Source organism: Lolium rigidum, chromosome 7 (genome assembly GCF_022539505.1).
Source record: "Lolium rigidum isolate FL_2022 chromosome 7, APGP_CSIRO_Lrig_0.1, whole genome shotgun sequence".
Classification (NCBI taxonomy): Eukaryota; Viridiplantae; Streptophyta; class Magnoliopsida; order Poales; family Poaceae; genus Lolium; species Lolium rigidum.
Window position 1 is genome coordinate 323,742,142 of NC_061514.1, and position 18,931 is coordinate 323,761,072.

Sequence of the window (18,931 nt, forward strand, 5' to 3'; positions counted from 1 at the left end):
ATGCTGCTTCGTCGGGCTCGCCCCTAACCTGAAATGCGTGTTTGTGCTGCTCCTGCTATTGATCAGGGCCGCGACCCGATATTGCCGACACAATGATCCGCTTGGGGGTTTGCTAACGGAGCTATCAACAATTCTACTGAGGAGAACCGCCGGCATGTTTGCCCTTCAGTGGAGCCTCGCTGCCTGATGACTGCTCCATTAAGCTCCTGCGTGTGACGGTCGCATCCCTTAAGTCGATGGCCGTGCATCGGCTTTTAATTCTTAAGTCGATGTCTACGCATCGGCTGTGCGCAAATTTTTTGGATTTTCCATTTTTTACACCTTGAGCTGCTGGGCGTTTGGTATGCCTCCTCATCTTCACGCTCAGGACCAAGGGCCTCAACAACGTCTTCTATTGGGGCGCGCAGATGCTCGGCTTCGCCGACATCGTCTATTTCCATGACTTCGGGTGCTCCAGCCGCAGGAAGAGGGGACTCGTCGGGGTCGCCGCCGTCGTTGTGCTCGGCACCGCCATCTGGGAGGGCGGACTCGCCAACTAGCTCAGGTACTTGGACGGCAAGTTTGACAACAACATCGATTTCAAGGACAGCCACCGCTACGTCGGGCCTTTCCTCCTCTACCATCCTCCAACGCGCCTTCTGAGGCGTGTACGTTGCTGGTGGCCTTCCGCCGCTGCACCGACTCGCTCCCTGCAGCTACGCTAGCCCCTCGGTCCGTGATGTCACCAGTCTACTTCGCCGTTCCCCGCGCACTGACGTTCCAGGCTACTACCGCGCCACCCCTTCGGCAGATTTTCCCCGTCACGGCCGGCGTGCTCCTCGGCGCGAGCGCGGGGCTGCTTTGGGCCGCGCAGGGCGCCATCATGACCTCCTACCCGCCGCGGTAGCTACATTTCCCTATTTTGCTGCCTCTTCAACCTCGGCGGCATGCTCGGTGGCCTCCCCCCTTCTCCTTCAACTACAGCCGCACCGACGCCGGCAGCATCAACGACGCCACCTACATCGCCTTCATGGCCTTCATGCTTGTCGGCGCGAGGCTCACCTTCCTCGTCCTCCCGCCCGCCAAGATCGTCCGCGACGATGGCACGCGCACCACCAGGGTCACCTACTCCCCCTTCTCCACCGAGGGCTGGGAGATCCTCAAGCTCTTTGCCAACTGGAGGATGCTGCTCATCCTCCCCGCCGCATGGGCATCCAACTTCTTCTACACCTACCAGTTCAACAACGTCAACGGCCTCATCTTCACGCTCAGGACCAAGGGCCTCAACAACGTCTTCTATTGGGGCGCTCAGATGCTCGGCTCCGCCGGCATCGGCTATTTCCACGACTTCGGCTGCTCAAGCCGCAGGAAGAGGGGACTCGTCGGGGTCGCCGCCGTCGCCGTGCTCGGCACCGGGCGGACTCGCCAACCAGCTCAAGTACTTGGACGACAAGTTTGACAACCCCGTCGATTTCAAGGACAGCCACCGCTACGCCAGGCCTTTCCTCCTCTACTTCTGCTACGGTTTGCTCGACGCCTTGTTCCAGAGCCTCATCTACTGGATCATCGGCGCGCTCGCCAACGACTCGCAGATCCTCAGCAGGTACTACTCTCTGTCCAATATAGTTATAACCTTGTTTTTTAGGGCATCTCCAGCGGCGCGACGCAAACGGACGCTGAGCGACCATTTGCGTCCGCCTTGACCGAAAATGCGTCTGGCACCACCTCCAGCGGCGCGACGCAAAGTGACCTATCCGTCCGCAGAGACGCAAACCTGGCACATATTTTGCGCCAGGTTTGCGTCTCCACCAGGCCCGCTTGGCAGCGAGTCTGCATCGAGGGCATCGCTTCGGCGGTCAGCGCTTCCGCGTCTGCGCCGCAGCCTTCGCCATCATTGGCGCGCCTGCCTATTCTGTGTGCGCACTGGCGGGCGGCGCCTGGGCTTCTGCGCCGCCTTCAATGGCATCGTATCCAGCGCGCGGCCGCCCTTAAAAGTCCAGCGGCCACGTTCCTCCTTCGCCCACACCTCCGCTCACACCACCACCGCCGCAGCGCCATGGGGAAGAAGAACGACTTCGAGGCCTCCGGCAGCGGCAACAACAAGGGGACGCAGAGGGTGCCGCTGCCCGTCACGCTGGGGAGGCTGATGCACAGCAAATGGATGCCATGCGAGCGCTGGTCCGGCGTGCAACTGCCTGGCGGCTCAGCTGCCACCGGGTGCCCATCCCTCCCGTCCCTGCGCGGGAGCCTGATCGGACCGCGGAGATCCGGCGAAGGAGGCGGTACCTGCCGCCGGATCTCCGCGCCGATCCGGCGTACGCCATCGACTCTGAAAGTTGGCGTACCTATCTGTCGACCGAGACGGATAGCAGGAGGAGGGCGGTCTTCATGGGCGACAAGGATTTTCCCTTCGACCGTCCACCGCCGACTCGTCCACGAAGACAGCAGGCGCCAACGCGTCGTCAGTAGGCGCCGCCGCGCGCGCAGTACAACGACGACGACGACCACGACAATGACGAGTACGACGACTACGACCACGACGACGACTACATCGAGGCGCTCGCCTACCATAACGAGGAGGTCAAGGACGGCAGCGATGACTACGTCGCGGCCGTCTTCTACGAATGGCAGCAGGCCATGGCGGAGGGCCGCACATTTGACTTCCTCGAGAACATGACGGATGACGAGATGGCGAAGCTCAGCGTCCTCGTCTCCAAGAACGACGCACCAGTGCAGCCGCCGCTGCCCCGCTACGCCACCGGCGTCATGCCGCCGGGCCTGTCGGAGGATGAAGCACTGCGACTGGCGCTACAGGACTCGGCCGCGCCACAACCGCCGCCGTACAGCCCCTGGGCTCCTCCTCCACTGCCGCATCCCTGGGCGCCTCCACCGCCGCCACAGCCGCATCCCTGGGCGCCTCCACCGCCGCCATGGCCGCATCCCTGGGCGCCTCCACCTCCAGCACCGCTGGCGCGCCCGGCGTACGCTCCCCCGGATGGCAACTGGCCGTGGGTGATACCGGAGCTCATCGTGCTCGATAGCGACGAAGAGCAGCAGTAGGCGCACGCGTTTAGGGTTTTTTTTTAACTATGTAAATTATGTTTTCATGTTTAAAAAAAATATTTCGGCCAAAAAATACGTCGTGCCGCTGGAGCCACCCCGACGCAAACGGACGCGCGGTCGATTTCGACTATTTCGGCCGACACAAACGGACGCGCGCGGACATTTCCGGACGCTAAAATGCGTCGCGCCCGCTGGAGATGTCCTTAATGTATGCTTGAACCGATCAGTTATTAACTAGCATGTAGGATTGTTTTGTCAGAACATTAGTACTACTTTCTGAAGTTAACTAGTGTGCTCTGTTCTGAGTACTCTGTTTCATGGAGTAGAACAACATGCTAACTAGCAGACTGTGCCCAGGAAACTTAAGAAATGGTAAGATACTCCATAAACTCAGGAGTGTCCGCTTACTTTACACGGCTAGATTAATATAAATTGAGTGTGACATGTTATTGAATCGCCTTTGTAGAAAGGGTGTGATCTTTTCATGCAAACCTGATGCTATTCAGCTTCACAATTCTTATGCAAGTTAAATTATGCAAGAGAAAAGCCGCCGTTGTTGATGCAGATGTGCTACAGCAATAAATTTCAGACTTGATAGGTTGTGATAGATAGCGATTCTTATCCATCTACCTTTTCCTTTAAAATAGCAACCAGAATATGCTCTCCGAACTCTAAAGGTTGGTCTTTCAAAACAAAAAAAAGCTAAAATGGTCCTTTGTGTCTGAAGAAGCCTTGGTGTGTACTATTTTCTACACAGACGCATTCATCATCCTTAACGTATTCTGCATTTGATAAATCTAAGAAGTACAAGCCATTCTTAATGTATTCTGCAGAAGCACATGCAGATAAGATGACCAAAGAGGGCTGGGGTGGGAAGAAAACCTAAACACATACTTTCTTTTATCTTTTCTTGATAACGGAGAAGAGCAAGTCTCTCAGCTTCATGCACAAACAAGTAATAAAACAAATGATTTCCTGAGAAAAGAAAGAAATCGGAGACTCTCCTACTAGGAATGCATTTGGTGGTGGTGGTCAATCGAAACCGCTTTGTCTGAATAAATTTTCAACTTTGCTGCTGCAGATACGTTGGTTTCTACAAGGGGGTGCAGAGTGCAGGGGCAGCCGTGGCATGGCAAGTCGATACCCACAAGACATCCCTGTTGTCGCAGCTGATCGTGAACTGGGGGCTGACCACCATCAACTACCCGCTGCTCGCGGTCCTGGTGTTCTTCGTCGTGAAGGACGAGGACTACTCGGTGTCCTCCGTCGAGGATGGCAAAGAGAAATAGATGAAGATGGCCGCTCCATCAAGTTTGCACTGAGGAGGAGATATGTGTTTCAGTTACTCAGTGTGTCCGTGCAGGAGTGAGTACTCATTGTGTAATCTCGTGTGTGTTAAATTGTTACCAATGTGTAGCTCATGGCGATTGTAGTGTTCATTGGCAGTATCATGTGATTTTTTCCTCTGTTTCAAATGTCATCAGTTCATTTTAGTTCCATTGCAGCTTTAATTCTTGCTCGAGCAGGCATATCAATCAAGAAAAGGTAACCACTTAGGGCTTCAATTCACTATCCATTTACGTTGGCATGTGAGATTCTTATTTGTGTGCAGATTTCAGTTCGTGTTCCAGCTAGGTGAGGAGCTCTGAACTGTAGAAGCTAAGGACTTAATTGGTGTGATAATATTGGTGCCGCTTATGTTTCAGCTAATTATTTTTTGAAGCTAGAACGAAATACACTAAAGTGATTAATATTTTATACGGAAAAAGAGTTGCTCGATGAGAGGCCGTTGGAGGTTAAGTTTATTCCAACACAAGATCAACAAGTTGCCTTTACCGAGCCTCTAACTGTGTGACAATTAGTATAGATGCTTTTAGGCACAATTTCAATTTAGACAAGTTGTGATTGAGGGAACATGTTAGAGCTAGCGTCGATGTACATGCGTGGCGCACAAAACAGCCGATCCTAACAACCTTATAAATGACGGTTTAGGTAGATTAGCTTAATCATGTGATGTATCTCTGCAGTGTTGGTTAACCGAGGCTATATAAACACGCAAGATGAGCCTGCACCGAGTATCACTTTGCTCCAAAGTAATCACACGCCGCGCGCTGACGGAAAACCGACAGTGGGGCATCGCTTTACGAGATCGAGTGCTTGGTCGTGGCGAGCGATCGACGGGCCGGTCAAGGAAACCTCGCGCAACATGCGGGCAATTAAGACCTGGGCTCACTGCCTCACAGTCTGTACTGACCTACTGATGCTCATCAGACAAGTTAGAAATATACCCATACTACCAAACACAGCGACCAGAGTTAAAGATACACCAACAATTGGCTTGAGATTTAGCCAATCTTCCTCTATGTTAGTTAGTGTCTTCTCTTATGCAGATTGAGCAGGACACAATATCAACGTGTGGTATTGCTATTTTCCTTTACCCAACTTAATGCCATGGAGTGCAATGAACACGCAACTATATCAAGGTCCAGCACCGAGGCAACATATAATGCTTTGGCAGATGCTACAACTCGAATAATATAGATTAAAACTCTTCTAAAGGAATCGAGAGTACAATTTCCACCGGTGGCTCATCAATAGTGTGATAATATTGGTGCCACTGATCTTTCAGCTAATCCTCCTTATATCTTTCAGCGAATATTGGCTTCAATTTTTTTTTTAAATGTATACGTAGAGAATTTAGTAATCTATAAGTGTGTAAATTCTTAGATTGAAACACATTATATTTTTCCCTCGGTAAAAATAATAAAATCTCACAAAAAAGACAAAATCTTGATTTCAGTGTACTCTTCTTATTGTTCACCAATGCTGAAATCAAGATTTGTTATTTTTGCAGAGCCCAAACTACAACATATTTCATTCTGAAAATTTACACACTTGTAGATTATAACATCGTCTACATCACACAGTATTTTTTAATTTTCGATTCTTTTTACATGTTTGAAGTTTCATAGGTTACAAAAATGGTGGTCTACATGTAGCCTGAGCTACAAAAGTCCATTCTCGGTTTAGGTCGATTAGCTTATTCCTGTGATTGTTATCTCTGCAGTGTTGGTTAACCGAGCGTATGTAAACACGCAAGGTGACCCTGAACCGGGTATCACTCCACTCCAAAATAATCACACGCCGCTGCGCTGGCTGATCGAGGACATCGCTGGACGAGCGAGCGATGCATGGTCCATAGTATGAGACAAGGAGACCGCGCGCAACATGTGTCAATTAAGGCCTGCGCACATAGTGTACTGAACTGCTGATGCTCATCGATGCTCATCAGAAGTAGCGTCCAGCATTAAACCCTCCGCCGTGGAGGCTAGCATTAGTAGCTAGCCAAGCCCTGCGCGCGCTTCCCGCATGGAGACCGCATCACATCCGCCGCCGTGGTGGCTGGCCGCGAGATCGTGCAGCCTCCCCTCAGGCGGGTTCATCCAATGGGCCGCCTTCATGTTCCTCTCCACGTCCTCGCTGGAGGCGCTCCTGTCGGCGGCGTCCGCGGGGTTCCTCGCCGTCCTCCTCTGCCTCGCGCTTCGCAGGCTCCTTTTGTCCCGCTCCCGCACGAATGACAACATCAACGGAAACGCCGACAGGCCGCTTCTCGACAGGGCGGCTGATCCGCGGCTGGCGGTGCGGATCGGTGCCCGCTACATCGTGGCCCTGGCGGCGTCCACGATCCTCGCCGCGTTCTACGCCGTGCTGCTCGTGCTGTCTTCTTTAGCGGCGAGAGGTGGCTGGGAGGCGGCGTTCCTGGCGCTGCAGTGCGCGGCGCACCTCGCCGCCGCTGTGCTGGTGGCCAGAGAGAGGCGGTCTAGTGCGCCGAGGACGCACCCGATCACGCTACGGCTCTTCTGGCTCACGGTGCCCGCGCTGACCGCACTCGTCGCGGCCACCGCGATCGCGCGCGTCGCATCCGGCGCCGCCGCGTTCCCCGACGACGCTCTCTCGATCACAGCGCTCGTTCTATCCCTGCCCCTGCCGGTCCTCGCGGTCTCCGGCTCCACGGGGATCACCATGAACGCGGCGGATAACGATGCCAGGGCCGACGAGAACGTGACGGCGTACGCGCGGGCGTCGTGGCTGTCGCGCGCGTCGTGGGCGTGGATGAACCCGCTGATCCGACGGGGGTACCACGCGACGCTGAACATCTCCGACGTGCCGGCCCTGGCGCCGCAGCACAGGCCGGAGCGCATGCACGAGCTCTTCGTCTCCCACTGGCCGGCTTCCTGCTCCAGCGGCTCGAGATCGGGATCGGGATCGGGCTGCGCGCGCACCCTGCTCCGGTGCTTCTGGCCGCTGGTCCTGGCGAACGGGGTGCTGGCGCTGCTCCGTCTCGCCGTCATGTACGTCGGGCCGACGCTGATCCAGAGCTTCGTGGACTTCACGGCGGCGCCGGAGCGGCGGCCGCTGTGGGAGGGCGTGAGGCTGGTGCTGGCGCTGCTGGCGGGGAAGGCGGCGGAGGCGGTGTTCAGCCACCAGTACAACTTCCAGTGCCAGAAGCTGGGGATGCAGGTCCGGGGCGCGCTCATCACGGCGCTCTACCTCAAGGGCCTCCGGCTGTCTTGCGCGTCGAGGCACGAGCACGGCCTGGGCGTCATCGTCAACTACATGGCCGTCGACGCGCAGCAGCTCGCCGACATGATGCTCCAGATGCACAACCTATGGCTCATGCCGCTCCAGGTGCGTGCCTGCGTGCCATCGGCAGCTAGCTCTGCATGCATGCGCGTGACGCATTAATTTAGTGCATGCGCCGCTGTTTCTCGCGATCCTGTCGGCCACATCCCTATGCATATGCATCTCTAGTTTAATTCTACAGTATCTGTAACCTACTAGTAACATTTTTAAATAGCGTTTGAGTTTGACTTACAAAGAGAATTAAAAAGAATACTACCTCAGTCTATAAACAGACGTCAGAGATTTGTTAAAATTTAAATGTTTAGTATCTAAATACATCTAAATTTAGACAAACTTCAGATATATATTTATAGACGGAGGGAGTATAACATTGGGATTAAATACATGATTTATTTTTCTCTGAAACATAGTGCTACGAATCTTATACTCCCTCTGTCTCAGTTTACTAGTCTTATCCGTATCCCTAGGTCGCCAATTTGATCTATAATTTAAATTATATAATGTAAAAATTATATCATTAAAAAATAGAACAACTAAAATTTTTAATGATGTAATTTTTATAACATATAACTAATGCTAACTTAATTAAATTTGCAACTTAGGGATGCACGCACGCCTAATAAACTATGAGAGAGGGAGTACGGAACATTCATATACATTTATATACGGATTCCAATTTTACGAATCAAACATGCACTTTTTTCCTGCAAAATATAAGTATAATATAATCCTATACAAAACATTTTTACGCATTTCTAAGGATTTAAATCCTAGAAATCAAACAGCGCACGTAGAAAAAGATTTCTAAGGATGAAAATCCTATACTTATTTTATGACACCTTTTAAATCAAACAACCCTTAACAAATATTCTCATCGAAATGGAGGTAGTAGGTAGCCCTTAACAAGTGTGCTCTGCTTCTCGCCATCCTCTTGGACAGATCTTGTGCATATGTTGATTCGTCTAACCAGGCATGCCACATTAACTTGACACTAAATTTTCTGACTATGTACGCATTTTTAATACTAATATGTAGTACTCCATCAGTCCATGTTAAACGCTACTAAGTTTGATCAAATGTTTATGAAAATGTTATTATTTATAGTATTGAATAGACATATTGAAAAAATTACGTTATGGTGAATTTATTGATATTGATTTAGTATTCTAGATGTTCATTATTTTTTGTATAAACTTGGTCAAACTCAGAATATGTTGACATTTAGCTAAATTTATATGCCTTATATTTAAGGCGAAATTGGTAGCTACTTATTATAATCATACACATTAATAGAAAAAGGTACTTCCTCTAATCCATGGTTTTAGTTTAAACCCGCGACCCTTGTTATGGATCGGAGGTAGTATCACTTTTCGTCGAGTTAAAATGGTTGAGATAAACGTTAACTTTTATAACTTTTTTCCGTGTGAACCTTTAAAACTAAAGACTAATATTTTATAATTTCTAATGACTTTGGCCTGACATCGATATATTAATAGTAGTTGCCACGCAAAATATTGTTTCGATGTTATATAGGGTAAATTGTGAAGATAATTTCCAAAAAATAACAATGTCACTCTAGCATGTAGAGAGAATAAATTTAGGCGATATTTACTCTCAAGACGAGTTATATTTCACATGTAACAGTTGAATATAAACATATGATTTTGCAGGTGTTTGTGGCCATTGGGATGTTGTACTTGTACCTAGGGCCTCCGGTGATGTCGGCGCTAGTTGGCCTTCTAGGGGTCATGGCTTTCATTATGCTTGGCAACCGCCGGATCAATTGGTACCAGTTCTCACTGATGAGGGAGCGAGACCGGAGAGTAAAGGCAACGAGTGAGATGTTGAGCTACATGCGTGTGATTAAGCTCCAGGCATGGGAGGAGCACTTCCATGCGCGCATAGCTCGGTTTCGATGTCTCGAATTTGGGTGGTTGTCACGCTTCCTCTACTCCAACTCATACAACTTGATCATATTGTGGAGTGGCCCGATCTTCATCTCCGCGCTCGTCTTCGGGACATGTGTCCTTGTCGGCGTGAGGCTTGACGCTGGACTTGTTTTCACCGCCACCTCCTTCCTTAAGATCCTCGAGGAGCCCATGAAGAGCTTCCCTCAGTCATTGATCCAGGTGTCTGAGGCCATGATCTCACTACAACGCCTTGACTCGTTAAGTCTCATCTTGCTCTTAGCAATTTCTCTGGTTCTTTTTTATGTATAAGGATTCCCATACATGTGACAACATACACAAATCAACATGACAACACCTTATACTACCCCACACTTGAAATATTGCACATCAAGGATAAACCCACGAATATGTTGAAATTTCATGAACGCATGTTTCTAAGAGCAGTAATTAACCTAGTTGTTTATTTTCAAATATGTTAGGTACTTAACAAGTGCAGAGCTGGATGATGATGCGGTAGAGAGGGAGTCGTGTGATGGGCGGGTTGCTGTGCTAGTGAAAGATGGGGTGTTTGCGTGGGACAATGAGGAGGTGCTGCGTGGGATCAACCTGGAGATACATGGCGGTGCGCTAGCAGCAGTTGTGGGCATGGTTGGGTCTGGAAAGTCCTCGTTACTTGGTTGCATCCTCGGGGAGATGGCCAGGGTCTCCGGTAAGGTATACCTCATCAAATTTCCTAGCATGCATTTGCGTTTTAGTCCCCGGTGCTTAAAGAGAGAATCCTTACATGGATCATCCATCGCCTACATACTCACTCCATCCGTTTGGAAATAAGTATCGCAGATTTATCTAGATTTACATGTATCTACGTTTTAGTGTAGTATATTTTTACGAATCTAGATAAATACATGACACTTAATTACAAACAGAGGAAGTAACTTCTGTCTATCACTTCAATGTGAGCATCTCTTTATTAGTGCCTACATAAATTTATTCCACACAAGTTTATATTAGATGGTTTCGCTTTTAATATAAGCTTGGTGTATGCCTTTTCTAAATAAAAAAGGTTAGATGCATAAGCACCCCTAGGCATCACTAGCTCATCATGCACTCATGCTTCAGAATAAGCATCAAGGATATTGCGGGCTGAAAGAAAAACATTTTATTTCGCTAAGCACGTATGCAAAAAACTTGTAGTCTACATATTGTAAAAATTATGCGAGATCATGGTTGCATGTTCCTTGATAAAAATAATTCTTCCGTTCGACCACCGATTTAAATGGTTCAATTTTCGACCCAAATCTGAATGTATTTGATTTTCAATTAGCTTAGCACAGTTACCACGTGCTAACATCCGGACGTTTTTCTCCATTTTTTTGCACTCTATCCCGATTATGAGTGCTAAACTTTTGTTTCATCAAGTTTGCATGGTTTTTTATTTATATTGTCGCATGTTTACCGTTGTCACTTTGTCACTTCTTCTCTCTATGTTCATGACCCGTTGAATTTTTTTTAAATCCTTTTTGGTCAAGACTTGCCCCCTACAACATGCACACATGGACATTTTTTCGTGGTGAATCCATAATGATACGTTTACGTGTGATTTGAACCAAATCCAAAACAATAAAAAATGCAAAATGGTAAATACATCTTTCCCTTGAACCCCCTACGTTCAGTTCCAAAATTATCATAGTCTCATAGTAAGTTTTATCCATGCGACAATTAGTGACGAGATGTTAAAAAACTTGTAGAACTGGTGGTTTAGTGTATAGCAGTATCACAGTTTTGTGGTAACAAGGAGTATATCATATTTGATATTTTTGTATGATATACTCCCCTTAGCTTCAAGTGATTATACACTAATCCACCAGTTTGGTATAGCGAACTTACATTCTCTAATATAAAAGTCGCACAACTAACCACATTTTCATCATACCTACTTATTAAGTTAGCAATCTCACACGAGCGCCCGCTGCCACTCCATGTCTGGACAATCCAGCTTTTCCAACATCTAGCTGCTCCTATTTCTATTTGTTTCACGTACCAAATTTTTTTTTTCGTGTCTTTTTTGATAGCAGATTTTAAAAAGATAGGTTTAACATGACGCAGTTAAGCTACCGTAAATGTGGATTGCAGCAAAACCATGAATGAAGAGCTCCTTCTGAGATAATTACAAAAATCCACCATAATTGTGGCTAGGTTATCAAAAAAACCATCATCTTTCATTTTCTTGACAAAAAATTACCGATTCTGAGTAACAACGTGACAAACCACTACCAGTATGTCTTAGCAGCCTTTCATACTAATGAGTAATGAGTAGTTTTTTTTTTCAAGAACGAACTTTGAGAGTAAGATGATCTGAGGCCGATTAACGTTTGGGTGAATAACCATTCTTTCCCAATTTTCTCCCCCAAAAGACTCCGCCTTCAGCCTTGGCGAGATACCGAGATGCTCTTCAGATTACAGCAAGCTCCTCCTCGCCCAAATCTCCAACTCCAGAAGGGGGATGCAGAAGGCAACAGCTTAGGGCCGGGCTCAGATGGAGATCGAAACGGAGATAGTCACTTGGGGGGCTCTGCTTCTCTTATGCGCAGAGTCGCTCCGCTGCGCGGCCCCGAGGGCGGCAGCCGGCTCGGAGGGCCACCACCCTGCCTGCACCTAGATTGCAGAGCAGCACGGGCGACGCCCACGCGGTGGCGGGCACCGGCGAATTGCACGGCGGTGCTTAGATTGTCACCGGCGAACAGACCGGAGCGCCTCGGAAATTACGGGTTTTTTTCGGCTGCCCTCTTTGGTTCTGGTTATCGGCCAGCAATTTTGGTTGCTGCCTTAATAGACCACCATAGTGGATGACCATTCCGGACCAAGAAACTGGTGTGGAAGAACGTTGAGCAAAAATACATTACTTAAGCAAATTTTATTCGATTCTTAATCCTGTAGAATCTGGTAAACCGGTGGTTACAGTCCTACCGACCAACTCCTGTATATTTTCAAACACACACTAGAGAGTTCTAGTAACAATGTACTAGTACATCCATTCGTTTTCTAACAAAAGATATACTACTTCTGCCTGCATATATAATTCAATGTATTTCACATTTTAAGAGGAATCAAAATATTTCATACATTTTCTGAGCAGGAATCCACTTCCAGTCTTTGTACATTTGTGCACCTTGGCATCCAACAAATTCTGTGTCTCTTTCAGGTCAAGGTGTGTGGGAGCACAGCCTACGTTGCACAGACGGCATGGATTCAGAGTGGCACCATCGAGGAGAACATCCGGTTTGGGCAGCCGATGCACAGGGAGAGGTACAGGGAGGCCATCAGGGTGTGCTGCCTGGAGAAGGACTTGGAGATGATGGAGTTCGGCGACCAGACTGAGATCGGGGAGCGCGGGATCAACCTTAGCGGCGGGCAGCAGCAGCGCATCCAGTTAGCGCGCGCCGTCTACCAGGACTGCGATGTCTACCTCCTTGATGACGTCTTTAGTGCAGTCGACGCTCACACAGGCAGTGAGATTTTCAAGGTACAACGTCACGCTAGTTGTGGGTGGATTTGTAATGATAAGTGGTACTTTAGCAGCAGACTGAATTCTTTTTTGCAGGAGTGTGTGCGAGGTGCTCTGAGGAACAAGACTGTAGTGCTTGTGACTCACCAAGTCGATTTTTTGCACAATACCGATGTCATATATGTAAGTACATTGCATATATAGTCTTCATCATCCTTGGTTCAATGTAAAATTAGCGGTTTCACTGTTAAATTCTTCTAAAAAAAATAATAGAACGATCAAACTTATGAATGATTGCCCCGCGAAAAAAAACTTATGAATGATTAACATAGAACTTTTTCTTCGACTTTGTTGACAGATTTTTGTTTCTTGGGGATCTTTATTCTTTTACATTTTGGAAATATACTTGCAGGTAATGAAGGATGGCATGATAGTGCAATCTGGCAAGTACAGTGAGCTCCTCAAGGACGGAACCAACTTCAAAGCTCTCGTTGCCGCGCACGACAGCTCCATGGAACTAGTAGAGAGTGCATCACCAGAGGCTCGGAAAGGCGACTGCCAGCTGCCCATCTCCCACCAGCCATCAAGCAAAACCAACAGGTCATCCAATGGCAATGCTGGTGCCTCCATCTCGGTCAAAGCGGTGGTCAAGTCTAAACAAGCATCGGCGCGGCTGACCAAGGATGAGGAGCGTGCGAGCAGCCACGTTAGCTTCGACGTTTACAAGCAGTACATGACCAAGACTTGGGGTTGGTGGGGCGTGGTGGCAGTGATCTTCATGTCTGTGGTGTGGCAAGGGTCCGTGGTGGCCAGCGACTACTGGCTCTCATATGAGACCTCCGGCGAGTTCCAGCCATCTATGTTCATCCAGGTGTATGTCATCATTGCTGCTGCCTCAGTGGTATTTTTGTCAGTGTGGTTTTTTCTTGTTGCCTTCATTGGCCTCCAGACCGCCAACCGGTTCTTCAAGCAGATCCTCCATAGTATCCTCCACGCTCCCATGTCCTTCTTTGACACCACCCCCTCCGGCAGGATCCTCACCAGGGTATATACATACACTGCATCTTATAAATTAAGCATATTTGATGTTCTGAATGTGTGCATGACATGATTTTACAGGCATCATCGGACCAGATGATCATCGATCTCGTGCTTCCGTTCTTTATCTGGATGGCCGTGTCCATGTACATCTCAATGATCAGTGTGGTTATCGTCACATGCCAAGTGGCATGGCCATCCGTCATCGCCATCATTCCGCTAGTGTTACTCAACCTATGGTACAGGGTAAGTTAATTATGACAATCTGGAACTAAAATGTAATAACACCATCTCACTTGTGCATAATTTTTTTATTGCTTTTGTGTTTTGATCTACCTACTTGGCTACCAACTTGATTTACAGAGCTACTACCTTTCGACATCGAGGGAGCTGACTCGTCTCGAGTCCATCACCAAGGCTCCGGTGATCAACCACTTCTCCGAGACGGTTCAGGGTGTTATCACCATCAGAAGCTTCAGAAAGGGAGAGAGCTTCTTCCAGGAGAACCTGAATCGCCTGAATTCTAGTTTGAAGATGGACTTCCACAACAATGGCGCCAATGAGTGGCTTGGCTTCCGCTTAGAGCTCTTGGGAAGCTTTGTTCTTTGCTTCACTGCCTTGCTCATGGTCACATTGCCCAAAAGCTTCGTCAAGCAAGGTGCGCCTCCCTTCTTACCATTTTCACATACCATTGATGTCCCAGATCCAATTGATAAATGAGTTGCGTTGATGGAACGTTTCAACTTCAAAGAATTTACACGGATATAAAACTTCTGCAAATTCAAGACTAATGTATTTCTGTCAACTATCAAGTCTAAATAATGACAAAGCATATCTGTCAAATAATACCTGTTCACGAGGGTCCTTGAAGAGCTGTAGTCATGTTTCTAAGCTACTGATGGTGCTTATGATGCAGAGTTCGTGGGTTTATCGCTCTCGTATGGTCTATCCCTCAATTCAATATTTTTCTATGGTATATGGGTGAGTTGCCTCATTGAAAACAAAATGGTATCTGTCGAGAGGATAAAGCAATTCATAAGTATCGCACCTGAGACAGAATGGAGGATCAAGGAATGCTTACCTGTTGCAAACTGGCCTTCAAAAGGAGATATCAATATCATTGATCTTAAGGTAACTTGTACATTGTACTTCTATATTTAACAACAGATATGGCACAATATCTTGAAGATGCTAATTAAAGTGCTTCGATCAGTGACATCTTCATCTTCTGATAACTAAGTAGCTTCTTCATCTTCTCTTGAAACTGAAAAATATGAAGTGCACAATTTATGTCTGTCTACTGAATGTATGCAGGTTAGGTATCGGCATAACACTCCACTGGTGTTGAAGGGTATCACAATAAGCATACATGGAGGAGAGAAGATTGGAGTCGTTGGTAGAACAGGCAGTGGGAAATCAACGCTGATCCAAGCCTTTTTCCGAATGGTGGAGCCTTGTGAGGGGAAGATAATAATCGACGGCGTTGACATCTGCACGTTAGGACTCCATGATTTGAGGTCTAGGTTCGGTATCATCCCACAAGAGCCTGTTCTGTTTGAGGGCACGATTCGTAGCAACATTGACCCGCTTGAGAAGTACTCCGATGAGGAAATTTGGCAGGTATGTTACCAGCAACAAGTAAAGTTCGCCTCTGTGTAAATTTGCTGTGACTTTTTTCTAAATTTAGTTCATTTTAGGCCCTGGATCGTTGTCAGCTCAAAGAAGTTGTGGTTTCAAAACCGGAAAAGCTTGAAGCATCAGGTACTAGCTCCAATTATTATCTTATATTACTATTCGGACTGTATGCACGGGTTCTACCTCAGCGAGCATGCACATGAGCTAATACATGATTTGTTGTAATATTAGCTCCGTTACTTGAATTAACAAAGCAACTGAAGTTGCCAAATCTTTGTGCATTACCAAGTATGCTAGGTGACTAAACATCTTTTAAGTACAACATGTTGTTAGAACTTAGAACATTCTTTGCACCTGCATATATATACTAATATCCTGTTACCTTTGCAACGTCTATATACCTTAGTTGTCAGCAACGGTGAGAACTGGAGCATGGGGCAACGTCAGCTACTTTGTTTGGGTAGGGTAATGCTGAAACGCAGTAGGGTACTGTTTATGGATGAGGCCACTGCTTCAGTGGACTCCCAAACCGATGCTGTGATTCAGAGGATCATCCGGGAAGACTTCGCGGCATGCACCGTCATCACCATCGCGCACAGGATACCGACGGTCATGGACTGCGACAGAGTCCTGGTTATAGATGATGGTAACTAATTAACCGCCTGAGATTTTATCCTTTTGTTCAGACACTGAAAATGCAAGTTACCATCTTATCTGTTGCTCAATGTGTTTAGTCATACCTTAATCAACAAGCTAACGATCTGAAATATTGATGTGCTACTTATCAGGACTATCTAAGGAGTTTGACCAGCCCATCAACCTGATTGAGAGGCGGTCGCTGTTTGGAGCACTAGTTCAAGAGTATGCAAACCGGTCGTCGGATGCGTCGTAGGCTGGACGAAATGGTGGCTGGGCTTTTCCACATTTTTTACTTTGCTTTTTTTTTTGCCGAAATGGTAGCCTTGGCGGGTGGGGCTGTGTGTTGCATAGTTTATCCTGTCGCCCAGAGATGTGATTCAAACCACATAGGGTAGACCATTCTTAGAGTTATGCCCTTTAGGAAGGAGGTTTGTTGTAGTTGTAAGGTAATTTTTCGAAAATTTGAGCCGGCATGTTAAACATGATGATGTTTTGAGACCTTATGGAATTTTCACCTCTCATCCTTTCGGCAATTTCCATTCTCAAAGATAGCTGAGTAGAACAGTGACTTCATTACGGAACTGACAGTAGACTGGGGTTTCTATTTTGAGAAGATAGAGATCAGATCAACACTAAAAGGAAAGATAAATGTGCAACTACCACATAAGTAGGACAGAAGGTCATTCTAATATAATCTATCCAGAACTTTTCTTTTGACCTCGAATATATCCAGAAATATTATGGACACATTTGTCCACACTCCACTCCAGTACTGCAAGTAAAATATGGTTCAGTATGTAAGCTGAGCTACACGGAACTCCATATTTTGAAAATTTTAAAAGTCATACTTATAAGTATTTTCTAAAGGTTGGATGTACTCAATGGTATAATTACAAGCATGCAAAATCTCAGTATGACAATATTTATAATTTTAAAATATACACTATTCACTCTACTTAGATCCACACATTTGTTTTTTTTTGTGTGGCCTATAATACAGACTCGTATTTGCAAAGGCATAGAGTCATTTTTGTTACTCGTATTTGCAAAGGCTTAGAGTCCTTTTTGTTATAAACGAGAGAAGCAAATAATGGAGAATGAACAAGAACAAATGCAAGGGGCACAAGATTTTAACGTGGAAAACCCTCTCCAACAAAGAGAGGTAAAAACCACGACCACCACCTCACGGACCTTCACTATATGGGGTAGTGTTACAAACTCTGTGGGTTATCTTATGTTCTAATAAACCTTAGCTGGTGGCTTACAAGAGGTATGTTTAGAGTTATAGACGGTGATGACGATCCGTACCATGAGGAGGGGAGGCGCACCCCCCAAGAATACATTGTTCGCATCCGGTTATTTAGGGTTTCGTCTTCATGCTTCATTTTCCCACTGTTCCTGCCTCGTCCATAAATGTGGCGGCAGTGGTAGAAAAAGGGGCTTTAATCCCGGTTCGCAACAGCCATTAATCCCGGTTGCGCAACCGGGACCAATTATGCGCGACTAAAGGAACCGCGACTAAAGGCCCGTCCACGTGGGCGCTAGCCGTTCGTCGGGGCGGAGGACCTTTAGTCCGGTTCGCCTGGCCAACCGCGACTAAAGGCCTCCGCAGGTTTAGGGTTTAGCCCCCCCCCTAAATCTGGTTTCTTTTTAATTTGTATTGTTTTATTTCTTTTATATTTTATTTTGTGTTTTATTTTAATTTTGAAGAAGTTTCAGTACACATATTCTACGCTACTATATACATGCATATGAATGTACAATTTCAAACAAGTTTGAAATTAGAACCAAGAAGAATTCAAGAGGAATATACAATATATATTCAATCTCGGATGACCATCTACAACTTCGAACAAGTTTCCATACACAATTTAGGGCATCAGAAGTTCTTCGTCCTCGTAATAGTGTTCTCCTTTAGGATGGAGGACTTCCCTTATAAAAAATCATGCTAGTTCCTCTTGAATTGGTCGGAAGCGAGCTTCTGGACTAAGCGTCTTCCGGAAGTTATTCCTCCGCACGTTGCTATCCGACGGCTTCCGCTCAGAGGTGTATCTCCGGATGAACTTACAAACATAGTATCCACATAGATTGGTCCCCGGTGGCTGAATATCCGCATTAAGTAACCTTCTAAAATCTAGCTCTTTTTTGAATTCACCGACCGTTTCATCTGAGAACCGTCTCCAAACCCTACAGGGCAAAGAAAATTAAATGAACAAGGGAGTTATTAGTTACTTGATATTAGGAAATGAACGAAAGAGGCCGATCGACATAGAGCGCAAATGATTGAAAATAATTACTTTTGTAGCATATTTCTCATGTTGACCCAAAGCTTTGGATCCATATTCAGAGAGTCCATGATGAGAACTCTGGAGGTGCGAAATTCAATTATTAGCAGAATCCAGTGGAACCTGCGGACACAATACATGCACAATCATGCATAACTCATCGATTTGACATACCATGCATGGAGTAAACAAAAGAGAATGTGCTCAAGACAGAAACACTCACCAAAAATGGT

At 46.9% G+C, this 18,931-nt stretch overlaps 1 protein-coding gene and 1 pseudogene across 1 annotated transcript; both read left to right on the forward strand.

The window, feature by feature from the left end:
• Positions 1-718: 718 nt before the first annotated feature.
• LOC124673327 lies at positions 719-4,508 on the forward strand (annotated as a pseudogene).
• A 1,903-nt stretch (positions 4,509-6,411) lies between these two features.
• LOC124675521 (ABC transporter C family member 14-like) lies at positions 6,412-16,888 on the forward strand. The gene is made up of 13 exons (XM_047211601.1): positions 6,412-7,731; positions 9,357-9,853; positions 10,076-10,310; positions 12,799-13,119; positions 13,198-13,284; positions 13,514-14,146; positions 14,221-14,385; positions 14,503-14,797; positions 15,056-15,270; positions 15,454-15,759; positions 15,837-15,900; positions 16,181-16,420; positions 16,563-16,888. Exons 1-13 carry the CDS (start codon positions 6,412-6,414, stop codon positions 16,664-16,666), a joined length of 4,482 nt encoding a protein of 1,493 aa, XP_047067557.1. The 3' UTR covers positions 16,667-16,888.
• Positions 16,889-18,931: the final 2,043 nt, after the last annotated feature.